The sequence below is a fragment of the Dendrobates tinctorius genome, unplaced genomic scaffold (genome assembly GCF_039654945.1).
Source record: "Dendrobates tinctorius isolate UK_male_01 unplaced genomic scaffold, ASM3965494v1 ptg000111l, whole genome shotgun sequence".
Classification (NCBI taxonomy): domain Eukaryota; kingdom Metazoa; phylum Chordata; class Amphibia; order Anura; family Dendrobatidae; genus Dendrobates; species Dendrobates tinctorius.
In genome coordinates, this window is record NW_027361779.1 from 37,560,680 (window position 1) to 37,583,515 (window position 22,836).

The 22,836-nt window shown below is 49.1% G+C and overlaps 2 protein-coding genes across 7 annotated transcripts in view; one reads left to right on the forward strand and one right to left on the reverse strand.

Annotated features, from left to right (window-relative positions):
- DOP1A (DOP1 leucine zipper like protein A) overlaps positions 1–7,845 on the reverse strand; it is a 120,468-nt gene extending 112,623 nt beyond the window's left edge. For all 3 annotated transcript variants that reach the window (XM_073589669.1, XM_073589670.1, XM_073589667.1), the window contains exon 1: positions 7,743–7,845. The gene's annotated coding sequence lies outside the window, so the exon portion shown is untranslated. The remainder of the gene's footprint in view (positions 1–7,742) is intronic.
- A 57-nt stretch (positions 7,846–7,902) lies between these two features.
- Positions 7,903–22,836, forward strand: part of UBE3D (ubiquitin protein ligase E3D) — a 273,046-nt gene continuing 258,112 nt past the window's right edge. For 3 of the 4 annotated variants that reach the window (XM_073589672.1, XM_073589671.1, XM_073589673.1), the window contains exon 1: positions 7,903–8,118. In XM_073589672.1, the coding sequence (XP_073445773.1) occupies positions 8,057–8,118 (62 nt within the window). In that variant the 5' untranslated portion in view covers positions 7,903–8,056. Of the gene's footprint in view, positions 8,119–8,151; positions 8,262–22,836 lie in introns of those variants that run through there. The other variant, XM_073589674.1, reaches the window with a different exon arrangement.

Here is a 22,836-nt window from a genome sequence, read left to right on the forward strand (position 1 = left end):
GGGAAAATGTTCCACAGAAGTTGTGCTGTAGTGACTGAAATCTCGGCTGACTCCGTATTTCGCAGTCAAGTGGGCGGTCCTAATAAATGACTGACAGCTTTTACCGTATAAGGCTATGTTCACACATTGCATTTTTTGCTGCTTTTTTTATACAAATTTTAAACTGTGTTTTACAGGACCAGCAAAGTCTATCAGATTTCCTAAACCTCATACACACATTGATTTTTTTCCTGACTGAATTAGAAAACTGCTGTGTTTTCAAAGAAGCATAACGTCACTTGTTTCAGCAGTTTCTAACGTTTTTTCACCCATTGAAAGCAATGGGTAATGCAAAAATGCAGCAAAACACACAGGGATCAGGTTTCTCTGTGTTTGGTACAAAAACGTAAGAAAATTGCATTATGTTTTTTGGGGGGGCACTAAACTTTATCAACATGCAGAAGAGACAATAAAAACGCAGCAAAACCTGCTTTATGTGAGAAGCTTCTTTACTGCAGAGAGCTGGTTTTGCCTGCCGAAAAAAAAAAACGCAACATAGCTGTCAGTCACTGACTAGGACCGCCCACTTGACTGCTAAGTACGGCATGAGCAGAGACCTCTAGAGATAACACCCAGGTGGTACTGAATCTGTGCCCTACATATCGGCATGCTCAACTTTATTGATACAGTCATATGTGGATTACATTTTTTTTTTGTGTTTCTGCAGAGGAAATGCATCAATGCACATTTTGCGTTTTTTTGAGGGAGGATTTTCCACATCTCATTCATGTCTATAGGGAAAATCCACACAGAGAACTCGCAAGAGAAATTGAAGTCTTGCGGACTTCAAACGCACCGCAGAGTAAAAAAGGTCGGTGGCCATGAGATTTTTATAAATCCCATTCACATGACCACCATAGTGTACAGGCCCCAGGACATACCCCTCACCAACAACAGGGAGGGCAGGGGGCAATGCCGGTATATGATCACACAGGTGCCCCCCGCACCATAGTGTACAGACCCCAGGACATACCCCTCACCAATAACAGGGAGAGCAGGGGACAATGCCGGTATAAGATCACACAGGTGCCCCCCGCACCATAGTGTACAGACCCCAGGACATACCCCTCACCAATAACAGGGAGGACAGGGGGCAATGCCGGTATATGACCACACAGGTGCCCCCCGCACCATAGTGTACAGACCCCAGGACATACCCCTCACCAATAACAGGGAGAGCAGGGGACAATGCCGGTATATGATCACACAGGTGCCCCCCGCACCATAGTGTACAGACCCCAGGACATACCCCTCACCAATAACAGGGAGAGCAGGGGACAATGCCGGTATATGACCACACAGGTGGCCCCCGCACCATAGTGTACAGACCCCAGGACATACCCCTCACCAATAACAGGGAGAGCAGGGGACAATGCCGGTATAAGATCACACAGGTGCCCCCCGCACCATAGTGTACAGACCCCAGGACATACACCTCACCAATAACAGGGAGGACAGGGGGCAATGCCGGTATATGACCACACAGGTGCCCCCCGCACCATAGTGTACAGACCCCAGGACATACCCCTCACCAATAACAGGGAGGACAAGGGGCAAGGCCGGTATATGATCACAAAGGTGCCCCCCGCACCATAGTGTACAGACCCCAGGACATACTCCTCACCAATAACAGGGAGGACAGGGGGCAAGGCCGGTATATGATCACACAGGTGCCCCCCGCACCATAGTGTACAGAACCCCAGGACAAACCCCTGACCAATAACAGGGAGGGCAGGGGGCAAGGCCGGTATATGACCACACAGGTGCCCCCCACCATAGTGTACAGACCCCAGGACATACCCCTCACCAATAACAGGGAGGACAGGGGGCAAGGCCGGTATATGATCACACAGGTGCCTCCTGCACCATAGTATACAGACCCCAGGACATACCCCTCACCAATAACAGGGAGGACAGGGGACAATGCCGGTATATGATCACACAGGTGCCCCCCACCATAGTGTACAGACCCAAGGACATACCCCTCACCAATAACAGGGAGGACAGGGGGCAATGTCGGTATATGATCACAAAGGTGCCCCCCGCACCATAGTGTACAGACCCCAGGACATATCCCTCACCAATAACAGGGAGGACAGGGGGCAAGGCCGGTATATGATCACACAGGTGCCCCCCACCATAGTGTACAGACAAAAAGGACATACCCCTCACCAATAACAGGGAGGACAGGGGGCAAGGCCGGTATATGATCACACAGGTGCCCCCCTCCCCCACCATAGTGTACAGAACCCAGAACATACCCCTCACCAATAACAGGGAGGACAGGGGGCAAGGCCGGTATATGATCACACAGGTGCCCCCCACCATAGTGTACAGACAAAAAGGACATACCCCTCACCAATAACAGGGAGGACAGGGGGCAAGGCCGGTATATGATCACACAGGTGCCCCCCTCCCCCACCATAGTGTACAGAACCCAGAACATACCCCTCACCAATAACAGGGAGGACAGGGGGCAAGGCCGGTATATGATCACACAGGTGCCCCCCTCCCCCACCATAGTGTACAGAACCCAGAACATACCCCTCACCAATAACAGGGAGGACAGGGGGCAAGGCCGGTATATGATCACACAGGTGCCCCCCACCATAGTGTACAGACAAAAAGGACATACCCCTCACCAATAACAGGGAGAGCAGGGGGCAAGGCCGGTATAGGATCACACAGGTGCCCCCCACCATAGTGTACAGAAAAAAAGGACATACCCCTCACCAATAACAGGGCGGACAGGGGGCAATGCCGGTATATGATCACACAGGTGCCCCCCGCACCATAGTGTACAGACCCCAGGACATACCCCTCACCAATAACAGGGAGGACAAGGGGCAAGGCCGGTATATGATCACAAAGGTGCCCCCCGCACCATAGTGTACAGACCCCAGGACATACTCCTCACCAATAACAGGGAGGACAGGGGGCAAGGCCGGTATATGATCACACAGGTGCCCCCCGCACCATAGTGTACAGAACCCCAGGACAAACCCCTGACCAATAACAGGGAGGGCAGGGGGCAAGGCCGGTATATGACCACACAGGTGCCCCCCACCATAGTGTACAGACCCCAGGACATACCCCTCACCAATAACAGGGAGGACAAGGGGCAAGGCCGGTATATGATCACACAGGTTCCCCCCTCACCATAGTGTACAGGCCCCAGGACATACCCATCACCAATAACAGGGAGGACAGGGCGCAAGGCCGGTATGTGATCACACAGGTGCCCCCCTCACCATAGTGTACAGACCCCAGGACATACCCCTCACCAATAACAGGGAGGACAGGGGGAAAGGCCGGTATATGATCACACAGGTGCCCCCCACCATAGTGTACAGACCCCAGGACATACCCCTCACCAATAACAGGGAGAGCAGGGGACAAGGCCGGTATATGATCACACAGGTGCCCCCCACCATAGTGTACAGACGCCAGGACATACCCCTCACCAATGACAGGTGCAATGCCCGGTATAGGGGTATGTCCTGGGGTCTGTACACTATGGTGCGGGGGGCACCTGTGTGATCTTATACCGGCATTGTCCCCTGCTCTCCCTGTTATTGGTGAGGGGTATGTCCTGGGGTCTGTACACTATGGTGCGGGGGGCACCTGTGTGATCATATACCGGCATTGCCCCCTGCCCTCCCTGTTGTTGGTGAGGGGTATGTCCTGGGGCCTGTACACTATGGTGCGGGGGGCACCTGTGTGGTCATGTGAATGGGATTTATAAAAATCTCATGGCCACCGACCTTTTTTACTCTGCGGTGCGTTTGAAGTCCGCAAGACTTCAATTTCTCTTGCGAGTTCTCTGTGTGGATTTTCCCTATAGACATGAATGAGATGTGGAAAATCCTCCCTCAAAAAAACGCAAAATGTGCATTGATGCATTTCCTCTGCAGAAACACAAAAAAAAAAATGTAATCCACATATGACTGTATCAATAAAGTTGAGCATGCCGATATGTAGGGCACAGATTCAGTACCACCTGGGTGTTATCTCTAGAGGTCTCTGCTCATGCCGTACTTAGCAGTCAAGTGGGCGGTCCTAGTCAGTGACTGACAGCTATGTTGCGTTGTTTTTTTTTTTCGGCAGGCAAAACCAGCTCTCTGCAGTAAAGAAGCTTCTCACATAAAGCAGGTTTTGCTGCGTTTTTATTGTCTCTTCTGCATGTTGATAAAGTTTAGTGCCCCCCCAAAAAACATAATGCAACTTTCTTACGTTTTTGTACCAAACACAGAGAAACCTGATCCCTGTGTGTTTTGCTGCATTTTTGCATTACCCATTGCTTTCAATGGGTGAAAAAACGTTAGAAACTGCTGAAACAAGTGACGTTATGCTTCTTTGAAAACACAGCAGTTTTCCAATTCAGTCAGGAAAAAAATCAATGTGTGTATGAGGTTTAGGAAATCTGATAGACTTTGCTGGTCCTGTAAAACACAGTTTAAAATTTGTATAAAAAAAAGCAGCAAAAAATGCAATGTGTGAACATAGCCTTATACGGTAAAAGCTGTCATTTATTAGGACCGCCCACTTGACTGCGAAATACGGAGTCAGCCGAGATTTCAGTCACTACAGCACAACTTCTGTGGAACATTTTCCCACAAAGCTGGATATCAGTGCGCTCAGCGTCTCCTGCGCTATAACATGGTGCCTGCGGATTGGACTGCATTATTAATGTGACCGGTTCCCTTTAAGTACCTCCCGCTGTGACATAGGAGTACACCGCAGAACAGGAAAGAAATTAGCTGAACTGCAGCAAGTTCTAGATTCCACAGTTTGTAGCAGGTTTCCTGAAGCATTGTCTCATATGTCTGCCATTATTCTTCCTTTTGGAGTATGATCTGTGTTCTGTAATAGTGCTGCCATATCTGCCTGTGTGCATAGTGTCATTCCTCCCCGACACAGAGCGGGGCAGAAGCTGCTGCTGCCGGGGATTCAGCTGCCTCTGCTGATGGGCTGGGACTTACGACGTCATTCTGACTGACAGCCGGATCTCCCAGTTAGGCAACAGGGATCCGTCTGTCAATCAGAATGCCATCATAAGTCCCGTCCCGACGACAGAGCGGAGCGGAAAAGAAGCCTCCGCTCTATAGACGTGACATTAGCAGAGGTTTCTGAATTCTCGGCAGGAGTGTGTATACAGAACCCAGGACATACCCCTCACCAATAACAGGGAGAGCAGGGGACAATGCCGGTATATGATCACACAGGTGGCCCCCGCACCATAGTGTACAGACCCCAGGACATACCCCTCACCAATAACAGGGAGGACAGAGGGCAAGGCCGTTATATGACCACACAGGTGCCCCCCGCACCATAGTGTACAGACCCCAGGACATACCTCTCACCAATAACAGGGAGGACAGGGGACAATGCCGGTATATGATCACACAGGTGCCCCCCGCACCATAGTGTACAGACCCCAGGACATACCTCTCACCAATAACAGGGAGGACAGGGGGCAATGCCGGTATATGATCACACAGGTGCCCCCCACCATAGTGTACAGACCCCAGGACATACTCCTCACCAATAACAGGGAGGACAGGGGGCAATGCCGGTATATGATCACACAGGTGCCCCCCACCATAGTGTACAGACCCCAGGACATACCTCTCACCAATAACAGGGAGGACAGGGGGCAAGGCCGGTATATGACCACACAGGTGCCCCCCGCACCATAGTGTACAGACCCCAGGACATACCTCTCACCAATAACAGGGAGGACAGGGGGCAAGGCCGGTATATGACCACACAGGTGCCCCCCGCACCATAGTGTACAGACCCCAGGACATACCCCTCACCAACAACAGGGAGAGCAGGGGACAATGCTGGTATATGACCACACAGGTGCCCCCCGCACCATAGTGTACAGACCCCAGGACATACCCCTCACCAATAACAGGGAGAGCAGGGGACAATGCCGGTATATGACCACACAGGTGCCCCCCGCACCATAGTGTACAGACCCCAGGACATACCCCTCACCAATAACAGGGAGGACAGAGGGCAAGGCCGTTATATGACCACACAGGTGCCCCCCGCACCATAGTGTACAGACCCCAGGACATACCCCTCACCAATAACAGGGAGGACAGGGGGCAAGGCCGGTATATGACCACACAGGTGCCCCCCACCATAGTGTACAGACCCCAGGACATACCCCTCACCAACAACAGGGAGAGCAGGGGACAATGCCGGTATATGATCACACAGGTGCCCCCCCACCATAGTGTACAGACCCCAGGACATACCTCTCACCAATAACAGGGAGGAGAGGGGGCAAGGCCGGTATATGACCACACAGGTGCCCCCCGCACCATAGTGTACAGACCCCAGGACATACCCCTCACCAATAACAGGGAGGACAGGGGGCAAGGCCGGTATATGACCACACAGGTGCCCCCCACCATAGTGTACAGAACCCAGGACACACCCCTCACCAATAACAGGGAGGACAGGGGGCAATGCCGGTATATGATCACACAGGTGCCCCCCACCATAGTGTACAGACCCCAGGACATACCCCTCACCAATAACAGGGAGGACAGGGGGCAAGGCCGGTATATGATCACACAGGTGCCCCCCGCACCATAGTGTACAGACCCCAGGACATACCTCTCACCAATAACAGGGAGGACAGGGGACAATGCCGGTATATGATCACACAGGTGCCCCCCGCACCATAGTGTACAGACCCCAGGACATACCTCTCACCAATAACAGGGAGGACAGGGGGCAATGCCGGTATATGATCACACAGGTGCCCCCCACCATAGTGTACAGACCCCAGGACATACTCCTCACCAATAACAGGGAGGACAGGGGGCAATGCCGGTATATGATCACACAGGTGCCCCCCACCATAGTGTACAGACCCCAGGACATACCTCTCACCAATAACAGGGAGGACAGGGGGCAAGGCCGGTATATGACCACACAGGTGCCCCCCGCACCATAGTGTACAGACCCCAGGACATACCTCTCACCAATAACAGGGAGGACAGGGGGCAAGGCCGGTATATGACCACACAGGTGCCCCCCGCACCATAGTGTACAGACCCCAGGACATACCCCTCACCAACAACAGGGAGAGCAGGGGACAATGCTGGTATATGACCACACAGGTGCCCCCCACCATAGTGTACAGACCCCAGGACATACCCCTCACCAATAACAGGGAGAGCAGGGGACAATGCCGGTATATGACCACACAGGTGCCCCCCGCACCATAGTGTACAGACCCCAGGACATACCTCTCACCAATAACAGGGAGGAGAGGGGGCAAGGCCGGTATATGACCACACAGGTGCCCCCCGCACCATAGTGTACAGACCCCAGGACATACCCCTCACCAATAACAGGGAGGACAGGGGGCAAGGCCGGTATATAATCACAGAGGTGCCCCCCTCCATAGAGTACAGACCCCAGGACATACCCCTCACCAATGACAGGTGCAATGCCCGGTATAGGATCACACAGGTGCCAGGCTGCACACAGCAGTGCTTCGCCGAGGTGAGGCATGTCGCGATATGTATCCCAGTCTGTGAGAGGACACACCGCGATGTGCCATGTCCCGCGCTCAGAGCCCCTCCCGGGTGGTGTGGGCACAGGGCAATGCCTCGCCATCACACTCCTGTGCCCTCTGCTCCTGCGCATCAGCCGTCCCAGCATCTCAAGGGTCTCACCTGAGCACGGCGGAGCCGCAGGCTGCCCGGCTGACAGCTCCCGGCATGCAACAGGAAACATGACCACACATGGGAGGGGAAAGTGACGTCAGTTGCATGCGACAGGAAGTAGAGCGTTCACAAGCGCTGGCTGCTGCCATATTTGAAGCTGTATCATGCCAGTACATGGGTAGTCTGTACACGGGCATGTGTGATAGCTGTGTCCGTGTACGAGCCTGCGCCGGGATGTGCAGCAGACAGGTGGCGCTGTAGAGCAGTGTGGTCTCCGCATAGCGGCGCCTGCACACGCTGCGTGACACCAGCGGTATCCCACCATGAGCAGTGCGGTGCGGCTGGAGGTGCGGAGGAGCATGCTCACTGCCACTCTCATTCTGAGGTAAGTATCACCCACCTGTGGGGGCCAGCGCTGTGCCACTATCTGCCCCCTACAGGCAGGGCTCATGCATAGCACTGTGTTTCCATTCACTGACTGCAATCTGGGTTATAGTGGAGAATTGGAGCGCAGTCCCTGGCAGTAAGGTATGACTGCGGCCTTAAATCTGAGGCATCTGTTACTGTACACCTAGCAATGCGCCTGAAGACTAATGAGGGGCAATAATGGACAGCCTTAAAGGGGCTGTCCATTATCAGCAGAGATGGAGGACTTACAGGAGCCGGTCCATTGGCCATGGCAGCCCTCTGTGGGCCCTAGTGGTGGGTCTGTCCGCTGCTGTGAAGGAGGGGAGCCCGGACCCCAGTGACACCGCGGAGCCTCTGAATGGGGCTAGCTGGGGTAAAATGCTGACATTCAGCAGCTGTAACACCCCCACCCTGCAGGGTCACTGGCTAGCTATAGGTGGGTGGGGGTCGGCTGCGCTGAACACGTTAATGTGTAACAGATTTCATATATATACATTATGGCGTCTTCCCCATTCCCTATGGCAGTAGTGCAGTCTCAATGCTCTAGAGTAGTCATGGTGCATCCAAAGAACTTTTTATAGTTGTTTTTTGGTTGGCACCTGTTCACACTAGCTTAGATGTGCCGGCCCTTTTTTTTTCTCTATTTGTATCAAATCCTTTTTGCACATATTAAATAGTGATCATCCATTTAGGATCCAGAAGAGTCCGATTTTGTGAGTGGAGCCAAGCGATCCCGATTTCCAAGATGAATCAGATGGCCCATCACTAGTGGCTGCCGGACTGGAGGCCTGAGAGCCGCCTCTTACCTGACCACATCCATGGCCTGGCCTGGTGTCACCTGTGGGTCACACTGCAATGATGACAGTGCGCAATGCTGGCTAATCAAAAGATGAGCTGTGGATGCCGTCAGGGAAGAAACAGTTCTCTGAGCTAGTCACAGATTACTACCGTGGCCGATGGGCCGGGTCGTGCGAATCGTTTCACATTAACGCTAGTTGTTGGATAATCCCTTCTTCATAGCTGCAGTGTGGTGCATCCTGTCTGACCTGGCGGCTACATGATATCGACTGCAGCGGTCAGATGACAAACAGCGGCCGCTAATCGGCCGCAGCCTTTCAGTATTCAGGCAGAGCAGCTACTGAAAGTATGCAGATGATCAAAAGGAGCACATCCCACAACAATGTCACATCACATTATTGGTTGGCAATTGTAAAGGGGGCTGCCAGCAGTGGATCTTGATGATTTACCCAAGTGCTATTTTGTATTCAATTATTTCAAAGCATACCTAAAAGTGAAGCAATAAAAAAGTATCATAGGAAGTGATGAACTATTGGGGCCACAAAGAAAAGGGCAAATGGGGATAAAGGGATAATATGGGTAATCCAATTCACACCTTAAAAAATCCCTGAAAAACTATCTCGTAGTTTTCACAAATTTATGGGTGATTCGGCCCAACTCTGGAATTTGGGATCCTGGTGAACCCTGCTTATCCTTGTGGGGGGGATACATCGAGATTCTGAGAGATACTGACATCCGGGGGCATGATATACAACAAAGATCAATTCACGAATCCCATTTATTCTGGTGATATGCCATGATGTATTAGTAAGGTTTTTATAGGGACTCCTCTAGGTACAGCCCTCGCTGAGTGGGGACGCCAGAATCACTACCTGTTAAAATGCCAACTTCCACAACTAGGTAGAGGATAATGTTTTGTTTTTTTTAGGGTTTTAGCAGGGTATGAATTAGATTTCCTGTATTATTCCCCTATCCCAATTTGCCCCTTTATTGTTCCTTTATATGAGGCCCAATAGCTCATCATTTCCTATTATACTTTTTGAACAGCTTCACTTTTAAATTGAATACAATTTATAACTTTTAAAGGGTATATCCGGAACTTTTCAATAAAAACAAAAAATGTACCTAAGCACTAACAGGCAGTAAATTGCAGCTTACCTGCCTGTTGTGTCCGGCGCCGTTCTTCCCCTGCACAGAGCGGTCACACACTCCTGCCGAGAATTCAGAAACCTCTGCTAATGTCACGTCTATAGAGCGGAGGCTTCTTTTCCGCTCCGCTCTGTCGTCGGGACGGGACTTATGATGGCATTCTGATTGACAGACGGATCCCTGTTGCCTAACTGGGAGATCCGGCTGTCAGTCAGAATGACGTCGTAAGTCCCAGCCCATCGCATCAGCAGAGGCAGCTGAATCCCCGGCAGCAGCAGCTTCTGCCCCGCTCTGTGTCGGGGAGGAATGACACTATGCACACAGGCAGATATGTTGCAGTTACCTGTCTGTTAGTGCTTGGATACTTTTTACACTTTTTTTGTTTTTTTGAAACGTCCCAGATACATCATTTAACCACTTAGCAACCACCGATACCCATTAAATTGACGGAATCTATGGGTACTTATTCCCTCATTGCCATTTTTAAACGGTGATTGAGAATAAGGCTATACCGCCCCCCCTCCCAAGTTGAAAAATCTCCAGGGTCTCGGCTACCGGGTGTATCTTGGACCTCGAGGAGCATGATCAGGGCCTGATTTTCCGGTATCCAATCACATGATGCCCGTTAATAATGGCGATCACAAAAAAAGTGTGCCGGCTCTTTCAATGATTTCTCTCTTCTCACATGACACTTTTCGTGGGTGGAGTTAACGCTCTGTGTTGTCCTGTTTCAACTTGCTGCCATTGTAGCTCTGAAGCTTCAGTCTGTAATTTTTTCTCATCTACAGTGATTGTGTCTGTATATGCAGCAGTCTAAGTATAGCCTATGTGATGTATATACAGCAGTCACAGTGTATTGCATGCAATGTACACACCAGTCTCCTTGTATCCTATTGTCATGATAGAGTTAGCACTATGTGCACCAACCAGGTCCCTAGAACTAGTTTATCCCCTGAATTACATCTGAAGGTGGAGAAGCCAGGTTCACTTGCCTTGCTATTCTATATTAACCCTGATCTGTCCCCTCCCCCACCCATGGTAGTGGGAAGCTGAAGTGTATAGGAACACACTACCAGACAAATAACAAGATGGACAGGGATAAAAATACCACCCATACAAAATACACACACCAAACAGAATGGGACACAAGCAAGTTAAAGGAAAGAGAAACCAAACATTAGAGGATGATGATGTAAACACAGACAAAACTCCAAGGCGACATCTTTTGAACAAACTCCAAACACCTACTCAAACCATGAATTACATCTCCAACTCCAGAACCAGGCAGTAAGAACTAACACTGGCAATTCCTAAATGCCAGAGGCAAGCATATATAGCAGTGGTGAGTGGCAAACACTGAACAGCTGAGACAATCCAAGTAAGAAAGCTCCAGGAGCTTCACCTGAACAGATTAACCCTTGCTCTGTTAGCAAGGCAAAAAAACCTGCACTGTTTAATACTTTGAAGTAATTTTAACTAGTACAGGAGTACGTGAAACGACTTCGGTCTTTTGACTCTTCACTGTCATGGTATCCCCGTGATACCTATTTGATGTATGTACAGAAGTCTGTGTATCCTATACAATGTATACAGCAGTCTCATTGTATCCTATATGATGTATGTACAGCAGTCTATGTATTCTATGTGATGTGTATACCACAGTTTCAGTGTCTGTGATGTATACAGCAGATTCAGCGTTCTCCTATGTGATGTAAATACACCCACCCCAGTGTCTCCTATGTGATGTATGTACAATCTCACTATCTCCCATGTGATATACAGTTGTGTGAAAAGTGTTTGCCCCCTTCCTGATTTCCTATTCTTTTGCATGTTTGTCACACTTAAATGTTTCAGATCACCAAACAAGTTTAAATATTAGACAAAGATGACACAAGTAACCACAAATTGTAGTTTTTACCGTATTTTTTGGACCATAAGACACACTTTTTCCCAAAAATGTTTTGGGGAAAATTGGGGTGCGTCTTATAGTCGGAATATATTTACAAAATACTGTGGCGGCGGTCCCGGTCCGACGCTGCAGGGTGATGCAACCTCCCTTCCCAGGCTGGAGCGGCGATCATGCTCTGTGGTGCGGGGGGGGTCCGCTGGCGTTTTCTGAAAGCTCGGAGGCCCCTGCAGATCCATTACTGCGATGCGGTGGCCTCCGGTAATATGGCTGCCAGGGGCGGCGCATGCTCAGATTGAGATCTCGGCAGCCGAGATATCGTTCCCGAGATCTCAATCTGAGCATGCGCCGCCCCCATGGCCGTTTTCCCGGAGGCCACCGCATCGCAGTAGATTGAGATCTTGGCTCGGGAGACGAGATCTCGGGAGATGAGATCTCAATCTGAGCATGCGCCGCCCCCTGCGGCCATTTTCCCAGAGGCCACCGCATCACAGCATTGGATCTGTGGGGGCCTCCTGGCTTTCACAAAACGCCAGCGGAGCACCGCATGCTTACTCAGAGCATCTGCACCACTGTGCCGCACCTGTCGCAAAATGCCTGCGGAGCCCTGCCGCACCACCAACGCGCCTGTCACAAAATGCCGGCGGAACCACTGGGAACGCCAGAGCACCACTGCTGCACCAGCCTGGGATGGGATTTACCGGAGGCCACCGCACCAGCCTGAACCACCGAACAACCCCTGTGACCACTCCTCCACCTGTACCGATCCCCCCTCGGTAAGCTGAATTCAGACTGTAAGACGGACCCCCATTTGACACATTATTTTTTTTCCCTATTTTTTGTCTGAAAATTTAGGGTGCGTCTTATGGTCCGGAAAAAAACGGTAAATTAAGGAATGTATTATTATGAGAAAAGGAAATCCAAACCTACAGGGGCCCCATGTGAAAAAGAGATTGCCCCTCCTTTAAAACATAAATTAACTGGGGTTTATCACATCTTTGGGAAGCTGAGCTCAAATTCCCTAGCCACACCCAGGCCTGATAACTGCCACACCTGGAACAAATTTTCTCCGCCAGAGAGAGCAAGCCAGTGACAGAGGGCAGATATTAATAGCTTAGAGAAGGACCATTGTTTTTGCCTCCCCCGGCTAAAAAAAAATCTGCCCCCAGTCACCCCAGAAAAGGTGCATCTGTAAGATGCGCCAATTCCGGCACTTACTCTCTCTCTTCCCATTGCCCTGTAGTGGGTGGCATATGGGGTAATAAGGGGTTAATGTCACCTTGCAATTGTAAGGTGACATTAAGCCTGGGTAATAATGGAGAGGTGTCAATAAGACACTTCTCCATTATTAATCCACTAGTCTGAAAGGGTTAAAAAAACACACACACTTTAAGGGTATGTGCACACGTATGCAGAAAATTCCAGACAGAAAACCCGACTCCTTCCCAGAAAATGCGCATTTTTTGCACAAAAACGCACCTTTTTTATGCGTTTTTTTTCCGCGCGGCCCCAGTCTCATAGAAAATAGCTAGAAATGCGGATTTTTCCGCAAAATTAATGAGCATGCTGTGTTTTTTACCGTGATGCGTTTTTTTCGCAGAAAAAAACGCATCAATATGCACAAAGTGTAGAATTCATTAAAATGAATGGGATGCTTCTTGTAAACGTTTTTGCCGGTAAAAAACGCGAAAAAATGCTTACGTGTGCACACAGCCTTAATGAAATGAACACACATTTTTTCCATCTTTATTTAACTCCCAATCCAATTGAAGCCATTGTTCTCACACAGTCAAGTTCCAAGCTGCAATCCATCTGAAGGGGTTAAATAGCTTACAACCCGGAGCGGTGCTAATGCGACTGGCCCGGCTGTAAACCACGGAGGAATGAATGAAAAGCTGCCTGCGCAGCATCCCTGCCTGCCTGGAGATGAACTGATTAATGTGGGAAAGTTTCTGAACTTGTTCCCATGCTGTCAGTTCACCGCGGGTCAGGCGGGAAATCATCGCAGCCTAAGTGACGTCAGCGGTATTCACTTAGGCTGCGATGGTCCCTCTCTAGGCTATTAATATCTGCTCTTAGTCACTGGCTTGTCCTCTCTGATGGAGAAAATTACGCGGGCGCCCACGCAAGTTTCTTCCGTCGATTACTCCTTAACACCTACAGCTCCAAAATTTTACACACATACACTACTAACATTATTAGTGAGGGACATAAAAATCTAACGGATATGCAACATTTTGCTGTATGTAAATCCTGTCTCATATCCTGTCGGGTTCTGTAATGACTGTACAGATGCCGACAATTGAATTTTCGCCTATTCTGCTATTTACATCTCTATGAAATATATGTATAATCTGTCTGTACAATCTTTTCTATTTTAACCTGTCAGTGTGATTTTACAGTATAGCGCACTGAATTGCTGGCTTTTCTAAAGGACACTGGTGCGTATTTCTCGCAAGTCACTCGCATGGTCTGTGTGTAATCCGTTTTTTTCTCACATCCATAGACTTGCATTGGCGAGTCTCGAGTGTAATACGGGGCAAATCGCAGCATGCTGCAATTTCACCTGCACGTACAGTATAATACAGGCGAGAAAAAAAAGAATGATGGAGCTGCCCCATAGATTAACATTGGTCCAAGTGAAATGCATTTTTTTTTTTTTTTCTCGCATAGCACTCGTCCGTATTTCTCTCTAGTGTGACTACGGCCTAAGAAAGAAACTGGGCAATTGTCGCCTGCATGGCAGAATTCCAAGACGAAAACCACTGCTGAGCAATAAGAATGTAAAGGCTCTGTCAATTTTGGCAGAAAACTTCTTGATGATCCCAAAGACTTTTGGGGGAATACATTGTGGAATGACAAGACAAAAGTTGAACTTTTTGGAAGGTGTATGTCCCAATACATCTGGTGTAGAAGTAGCACAGCATTTCAGAAAAGGAATATCATACCAACAGTAAAATATGGTGGTAGTAATGTGTTGATCTGTGGCTGTTTTGCTGCATCTGGACCTAGATGACTTGCTGTGGTAAATGGAACCATGAATTCTGCTGTCTACCAAAAAATCCTGAGGGAGAATGTGCTGCCATCTGTTCATGACCTCAAGCTGAAGCGCACTTGGGTTATGTAGCCGGACAGTTATCCATAACACACCAGCAAGTCAACCTCTGAATGGCTTAAGAAAAGCAAAATTAAGACTTTGCAGGGGCCGAGCCAAAGTCCTGACCTTAATCCAATTGAGTTGCTGTGACATGACCTTAAAATGGCGGTTCATGCTCGGAAACCCTCCGGTTTGGCTGAGTTACAACAATTCTGCAAAGACACACGCACACCCCAACACGTTCCAGTGTGTCCTATGTGATGTATATAAAGTAGCCCCAGTAGTCTCCTGTGTAATGTATACACCAGCATTAATGTAATGTTTAATTCTAAATTCTGTATATGAGTGACCACAATTTTGGCACTTGCTCAACAATTTTAAGACTCTCTAAACCGTCAGCTGCGTACTTAGCATTATTATGTGAGGGCTTTTTAGCTTATCTATAGTGGTGGATATCAATAAAATTATGCACAAACCTTTTTTTTTTTTTTTTTTCTTTTTTATTGCTCATCAGTATTTGTGTATTTATTGTGCAGGCCAAGACAACCCTTCTGATTTGGTCAAAAAAACGCCACAAGTTTGGACACCCTTATGTATGAGAATCATTAATTGGAGTAAAAAAAAAATTATGCATGTTTTTTTCTCTATTAAATCCATAACACAAGTTAACACAATATAATATAACTCTAAAGGGGGTTTTACACTAAGCGATATCGCTAGCAATATCGCTAAAACGTCACTGGTTTTGTGACGTTATAGCGATATTGCTAGCGATATCGCTATGTGTGATACTTACCAGCGACCGGCTCCTCCGCTGTCCATCGCGGATCGCGCGAGAATGTCCAGCTCCATTTCTCGTCGGGCGCTTCCTGCTGAGACTTCCTGCTGTGACGACGAGCGACGCGTGGAGGCGGGCGGGAGGACGCCAGGATCGCTGTGTGTGAATGGTAAGTATCGTGCGCTGCGTCGCTGCTGAATCGCTGTGAGGTCTTTCTGTTTGAAAGCTCACTAGCGATCATTTAGCGATGCACCAGCGATCCTGACCGGGTCGGATCGCTGGTCGGATCGCTGGTGCATCGCTAAATGTAAAAGGGCCTTTATATACGTGCTGGGCTGTGCTTGGCCCTCATGATGCCCTAGATACATGCCCTGATGATAAGTCACACTAAGGGTTTGTGCACACTTCTTTTTCTGCCATATGGTCGCTATAACCCACCTGAAAAAAGTGCCAAACAAACTCTATAAGAATTTTCCCTGCATTGTAAAAACAACTTGCTGTTCATATATTGTGTCTTTTGAACTTCTTTTAATCTCTACAAATTTTCAAAGAGGAGTGACCTGAAAACTTTTCCTGCAGCTTTTGCTTGGATGCTACTCCCTAGTATTTAATACAATTTACGGTAAATAAGAAACAGTATATGGGGGCCTTAGTCGAATACTGTACTTCTTCGGCTGACATACCGTATATGGCCCAGTTCAGATAGCACAGACCCTATAATGATCTAGTATCAAATCTAATAGATTAAAGATTGCCTCATCTACTTTAATACATAACCAGATCAGTCGTTGTTATTATTATTATTATTTATTGTTATAGCGCCATTTATTCCATGGCGCTTTACATGTAAGGAGGGGTATACATAATAAAATCAAGTACAATAATGTTAAACAAAACAAGTCATAACTGGTACAGGAGGAGAGACAACCCTGCCCGCGAAGGCTCACAATCTACAAGGGATGGGTGAGAATACAGTAGGCGAGGGTAGAGCTGGTCATGCAGCGGTTTGGTAGATCGGTGGTTACTGCAGGTTATAGGCTTGTCGGAAGAGGTGGGTCTTCAGGCTCTTTTTGAAGGTTTCGATGGTAGCTGAGAGTCTGATATGTTGTTGTAGAGAGTTCCAGAGTATGGGTGATGCGCAAGAGAAATCTTGTATGCGATTGTGGGAAGAGGAGATAAGAGGGGAGTAGAGAAGGAGATCTTGTGAGGATCGGAGGTTGCGTGCAGGAAAGTACCGGGAGACGAGGTCACAGATGTATGGAGTTGTTACATGTCTACATCACTGGAACCACTATCGGTACATGGCTACACCACCGGAACCGCCGATGATGCACAACGACATCACCAGAACCGAACCAATGATGATGCACAATTACATCACTAGAACCAAAAAGTTGTCAATACACGACTACATCACCATCTTCAGTCTTCTGAGCTTGGTTGAAAATGTGAAGAGGTTAAAAGAGGCCAAGCAGTTAAAATAAGTGACCCAACCATTTTTCAGGCGGCTTCTCCTTGGAGGTTACTCACTAGTATTTAATACAAAATAAATAAGAAACAGTGTATGGGGGCTTTAGTCTAATACTTGTTTGGCTGACATACATGGTCTCATTCAGATAGCTCTATTTTTAGTCAAGCACACGGACCTTATAATGATCTAGTATCATGTCTAACAACTTAAACATTGCCTCATCTACTTTAATACATCACCAGAACCACTGTCGTCACACAATTACATCACTGAATCACTGGAAACAGCATTGGTACACGACATCACCAGAACCTCCATTGGTACGTGACTACATCATCATAACCACTGTTATATGACTAAATCACCAGAACTGCCATCATTACACGCTACATCATCAGAACCGCTGATGGTAGACAACTACGCCACCAGAACCGCCATTGGTACACACTACAACACCAGAACCACCATTGGTACACAACTACATCACCAGAACCACTGTTGGTACATGATTACATGCCAGAACCAGTGTCTATACATGACCACATCACTAGAATCTGCGTCGCTACACAACTGCATTATAGGAAGCAATGTCTGTACACAACTACATCACCATGTTTAGTACAGTGATCAACTGCAGTATCTGGTCCGGGTAGTATACAATTGTATCGCATGAAACTGAAACTGCCAGCATGTTTTAACAATGGTAAGGAGATGATGGGAGTTATTACCAGCCATCATTAGACTCCAGACCATAGAGGAACAACAATACTGACTAGTCATAGGCAGTAGCATTATTAAACATTTAATGAGTAACTTAAACGGAATCTGTCACCGCATGTGACCTATCTAAACTATTAATATGGGCATACAGGTTATAGACTGCTCAGAATAGTCCTCCCTGTGTGTATCATATCAGTTGTGCTGTTGTTGAGAAATCTTATTTATTCGGTCGTCCATGACAGCACCACCTGAGAGAGGGGATCCGCCCTTCTTAGGAACAGGAAAACCTACAGATACAAAAGGGCGGCACCTCTCCCACGCATCAGTTGGTTTCCTGTTCCTAACAAGGACAGAACTCCCTACAGATCGTCCGTCATGGATAACCGAATCCCAGGCCAGCGGACCGACTCAGGTAGCGGGGGGTTCTCCTACCTCGGTCTCGCTGGGGGCCCTGGATGCGCCACGGTGGGTCCGGGTAGGATTTCCACGGCATTGGCAGGAGCAGGCGGAGACAGGGTCCGGCGGTCGCCTTCTCCACGGGCCTAGCCCCTTGCCGTGCGGGGAAGTGACGCGGCGAAGGGGGCGGAGCCTAGCGCCGAAACCGGAAGTCGGGTGCCGGCGACTTCCGGTTGTGGTGAACGCACGCCGATGCGCGCCCGCCGCCTGAGGGGGCCGGGCACCTGAAGGGGAGGGGGAGGATCGTGGGGAGCGGTCCAATGGGGGGCCCGAACACCGGACAGAGTCCTGCTAATCCGGAGGGGGAGCCTTCTTAAGGCAGAAGGCATCGCTGCGGAGGTGCTTCTGGAGGCCCAGCGATGGACACAACAGAAGCCCCCATGGACCCACAGGAGGTGCAGCCCGTGGCAAAGCGCCCCAGTGACCAGCCTAAGAGGAAGGAGGGACGTTCAAGTGGACGGAGCCACAGCAGTTCCTCTAAGTCAAAGGATCCTCCCGCAGCCCCCCATGATCCGGTACCTGTCCTCATCTGCAAGGGTAAGAGATCTGCGAGAATGTACCCTGATGCAGTGTCCCCTTATGTGTTTGATTCTCAGGGGAAGAAGGCCACAGGGAAGCAGAAGCACAAGGAATGTGCCCTCTGTAGTTGCCCCTTACCAGATGGCCACCCCAAGAGATTGTGTCAGTCTTGCGTGAGACAGACGGTAGGGACGGAGATGAGGGGTAGAACGTGAGTGGAGTATCAGACTCTTACACTCTTTCCTATTTATACAGGTAGCGGAAGAAGCTCCAAGCTTCGCTACAGACCTGAGGCAATTAATCAGGACTGAAATAAAAGCCCTATCAAAAGAAGGTTCTTCTAAAAGAAGACGAGCTAGTGTTTCAGGCTCAGAGTCTTCAGTCGGCCCTAGGAGGGAAGATATCTCCTCAGAGTCCTCGGCCTCCTCTTCTTCTTCCGAAGAGGATTCCAGCCGGTTCTGCTTTCCCTTGGACCAAATGGATAAATTAATTAAAACCATAAGGTCAACCATGGGGGTAGAAGAAAAAAAGACAACTGTCTGCTCAGGACATTATGTTCGGGGGTCTAGACCCCAGAAAACAAAGGACTTTTCCACTAAACGAAAAAGTCCAGAGCCTGATTGACAGGGAGTGGAAGAAAACGGAAAAAAGGGGTTCTATGCCGCCCGCTTTCAAACGTAGATACCCCTTTGAGGACCCAATAGTTAGTCGATGGGATAAGGCCCCCAAGCTGGATGCAGCGGTAGCTAAAGCCTCAAAAAAGTCATCTATACCCTTCGACGATATGGCCTCCCTTAAAGACCCCCTAGATAAAAAGGCAGATTCCTTTTTAAAGGGCACATGGGAGATGTCAGCAGGCGCCCTAAGGCCAGCAATAGCAGCCACGTGCGCAGCCAGATCCATGATGGTCTGGCTGGATCAATTGGACTCTCAGCTAAAGGATGGAACCTCGCGAGCCTCCATCCGTAAGTCTCTACCAATTATCCAGAATGCTGCTGCCTTTCTGGCAGATGCCTCGGCGGACTCGGTAAGAATGGCGGCTAGGTCTGCAAGCTTGTCTAATTCGGCCCGAAGAGCCCTCTGGTTAAAATGCTGGCCGGGAGATATCCAAGCCAGGTCCCGTCTCTGTTCTATCCCCTGTGAGGGTGAATACTTGTTCGGCCCCGTCCTAGACGAACTGTTAGAAAAGGCCGGGGATGAGAAAAAGAAATTTCCGAGTCTGCCGAATACATCCTGGAGACGTCCCTTTTCTAGGAAAGGGTATTCCCGCAGGAGACAGGCCAGAGATCAGAACAGATGGGACAACAGAAAAACCAGAGGTACGGGCTTCATGTATGGTGGAGGGGGGCGCCAAGAAGGTCCATCACGGGATAATAAGAAGCCACCCCAATGACTAGTGGCTCCGGTAGGAGGAAGATTATTTGCCTTCTACCCGGCCTGGGCCAAAATCTCGAATAGCAGCTGGATACTGGGGGTGATAGCTACAGGACTGCACCTAGAGTTCGCCTGCGTTCCCCAAGATCGGTTCAAGGTAACTCCACTCAAATCTTCCCCGCTAGAACAAGCTGCCCTGGAGACCGAGGTCCTCGAGCTGCTGGACAAAAAAGTCCTGACGAGAGTTCCAGAGGAAGAGAGGGGGAAAGGCTTCTATTCCCCCCTGTTCTTGGTCCGTAAACCGGATGACTCATTTAGGGCTATATTTAACCTCAAAGCCCTCAATAAATTCCTGGTTGTACGTCCATTTAAAATGGAAACAATCAACACCGCAATAAAGATGCTGTTTCAAAACTGCTTCATGGTGGTCCTAGATCTGCAAGACGCTTACTATCATATACCCATAGGTCTAGCACACCAATCTTTCCTTAGACTGGCGGTTCAGTTGGATGGGTCAATCCAGCACTTCCAGTACGCGGCCCTACCCTTCGGGGTGGCGGTTGCGCCTCGAGTATTCACCAAAGTGATGGCAGAGGTGATGGCCCATCTGCGCGAGCTAAACATTCTAGTCGTCCCCTATTTAGATGACCTCCTTATAATAGGCAGCTCAGCCGAGCAGTGTTTAGAACAGTTACAGAAAACAACGGCGGCTCTAGAGCGGTTGGGATGACTACTTAATATCAAAAAATCCCGTTTGCAGCCATTAAAAATTCAACAATTTCTAGGCCTAACCCTAGATTCAAAAAAGCAGGAATGCCGCCTGCCCCCAGAGAAGCTGCTGCACCTGCATGACCGGGTCCTGAACGCCTCCAACAACCCCTCCATGTCCCTCAGGAAAGCCATGTCCCTGTTGGGTTCCCTCTCATCCTGCATTCCCGCAGTCCAGTGGGCCCAAGTTCATACGAGAACTCTACAGGGCGAAGTTTTATGGTATCAGAGGATTCTTGGGGGTAACTTAGAAGGTCGACTGACCTTATCTAGAAACACAATAGAGTCCCTGGAATGGTGGCTAGAAAGAAATAACTTGTCTAGAGGGGTCCCTTGGGAGTATAACATTACCCGCGTGGTCACCACGGATGCAAGTCCTTCCGGTTGGGGGGCACATATGGAAGAAATTCTGGTCCAGGGCCTATGGGAACGAGATCAGATACAAATGTCTTCTAATTTGAAAGAATTAACAGCGGTAGTACTCGCAGCTAAAGAGCTCCTTATGTATCTACAGGGCCATCACGTACGAGTTCTATCGGACAATCGAGTGGCCGTGGCCTATATCAACCACCAAGGCGGAACTCGATCCAGAACTCTGATGAAGGTGGCAGGACAGTTGTTCCAGCTAGCAGAGCGTCATTTTTTATCTCTCACGGCTCTTCACATAAAAGGGAAAGAGAACATCGCGGCAGATTTCCTAAGCCGCAATCTGTTAAAACAAGGAGAGTGGGCCTTAAACACCTCCATTTTCGTTCAGATTGTGCAGAGATGGGGTCAGCCAGAGGTGGATCTATTCGCCACCAAGGAGAACTCGAAAACGACACAGTTTTGCTCCCTAAACCCCAGGGAGACTCCTCTGGCAGTAGATGCGCTTCTGATAAAATGGGACTTCAGGCTAGCCTACGCCTTTCCTCCCCTATCTCTACTTCCTCTAGTGTTGAGGAAGATCAGGAAAGACAGGGCAAGGGTCATAGTCATCGCCCCGTTCTGGCCCAGAAGAGCATGGTTTTCGAACCTCAGGATCATGTCAGTAGACGATCCTTGGGTTCTCCCGGACATCCCGGACCTTCTGTCCCAGGGCCCGGTCTTCCACCCTCAGGTGGCTGGCCTACATCTCACGGCGTGGAATTTAAGCGGTCACTGCTAGAAAGTAAAGGCTTCTCTCCAGACCTAATCGACACTCTACTAAAAAGTAGGAAAGTAGTGACAACTAAGATTTACGTCAGAATTTGGAAAAGGTTCCTCGAAAGCTCAAATGTAAATACTGGTGATTCCGTCCCCATAGGCTAGATCTTGGAATTTTTACAAAAAGGGCTGGACTTGGGTCTCTCCACCAGTACCCTTAAAGTACAGGTATCCGCCTTGGGGGCCCTCTTTAGCTGCAACATCGCGGCTAATTATTGGGTCAAAAGATTTATCAAAGCAGCGAGTAGATCCAGACCAATAGTAAAGAATAGACTCACGCCATGGGATTTGAACCTAGTCCTCACAGCTATGACAGAAGCGCCATTTGAACCCATCTCGTCGGACTCTATTAGGAGCCTGTCCCTCAAAATAGCTTTCCTAATAGCCATAACGTCAGCCCGTAGGGTAAGCAACATTCAGGCATTGTCTAGGCGCCCGCCTTTTCTTCAGGTAAAGGAGGATAGGGTAATACTT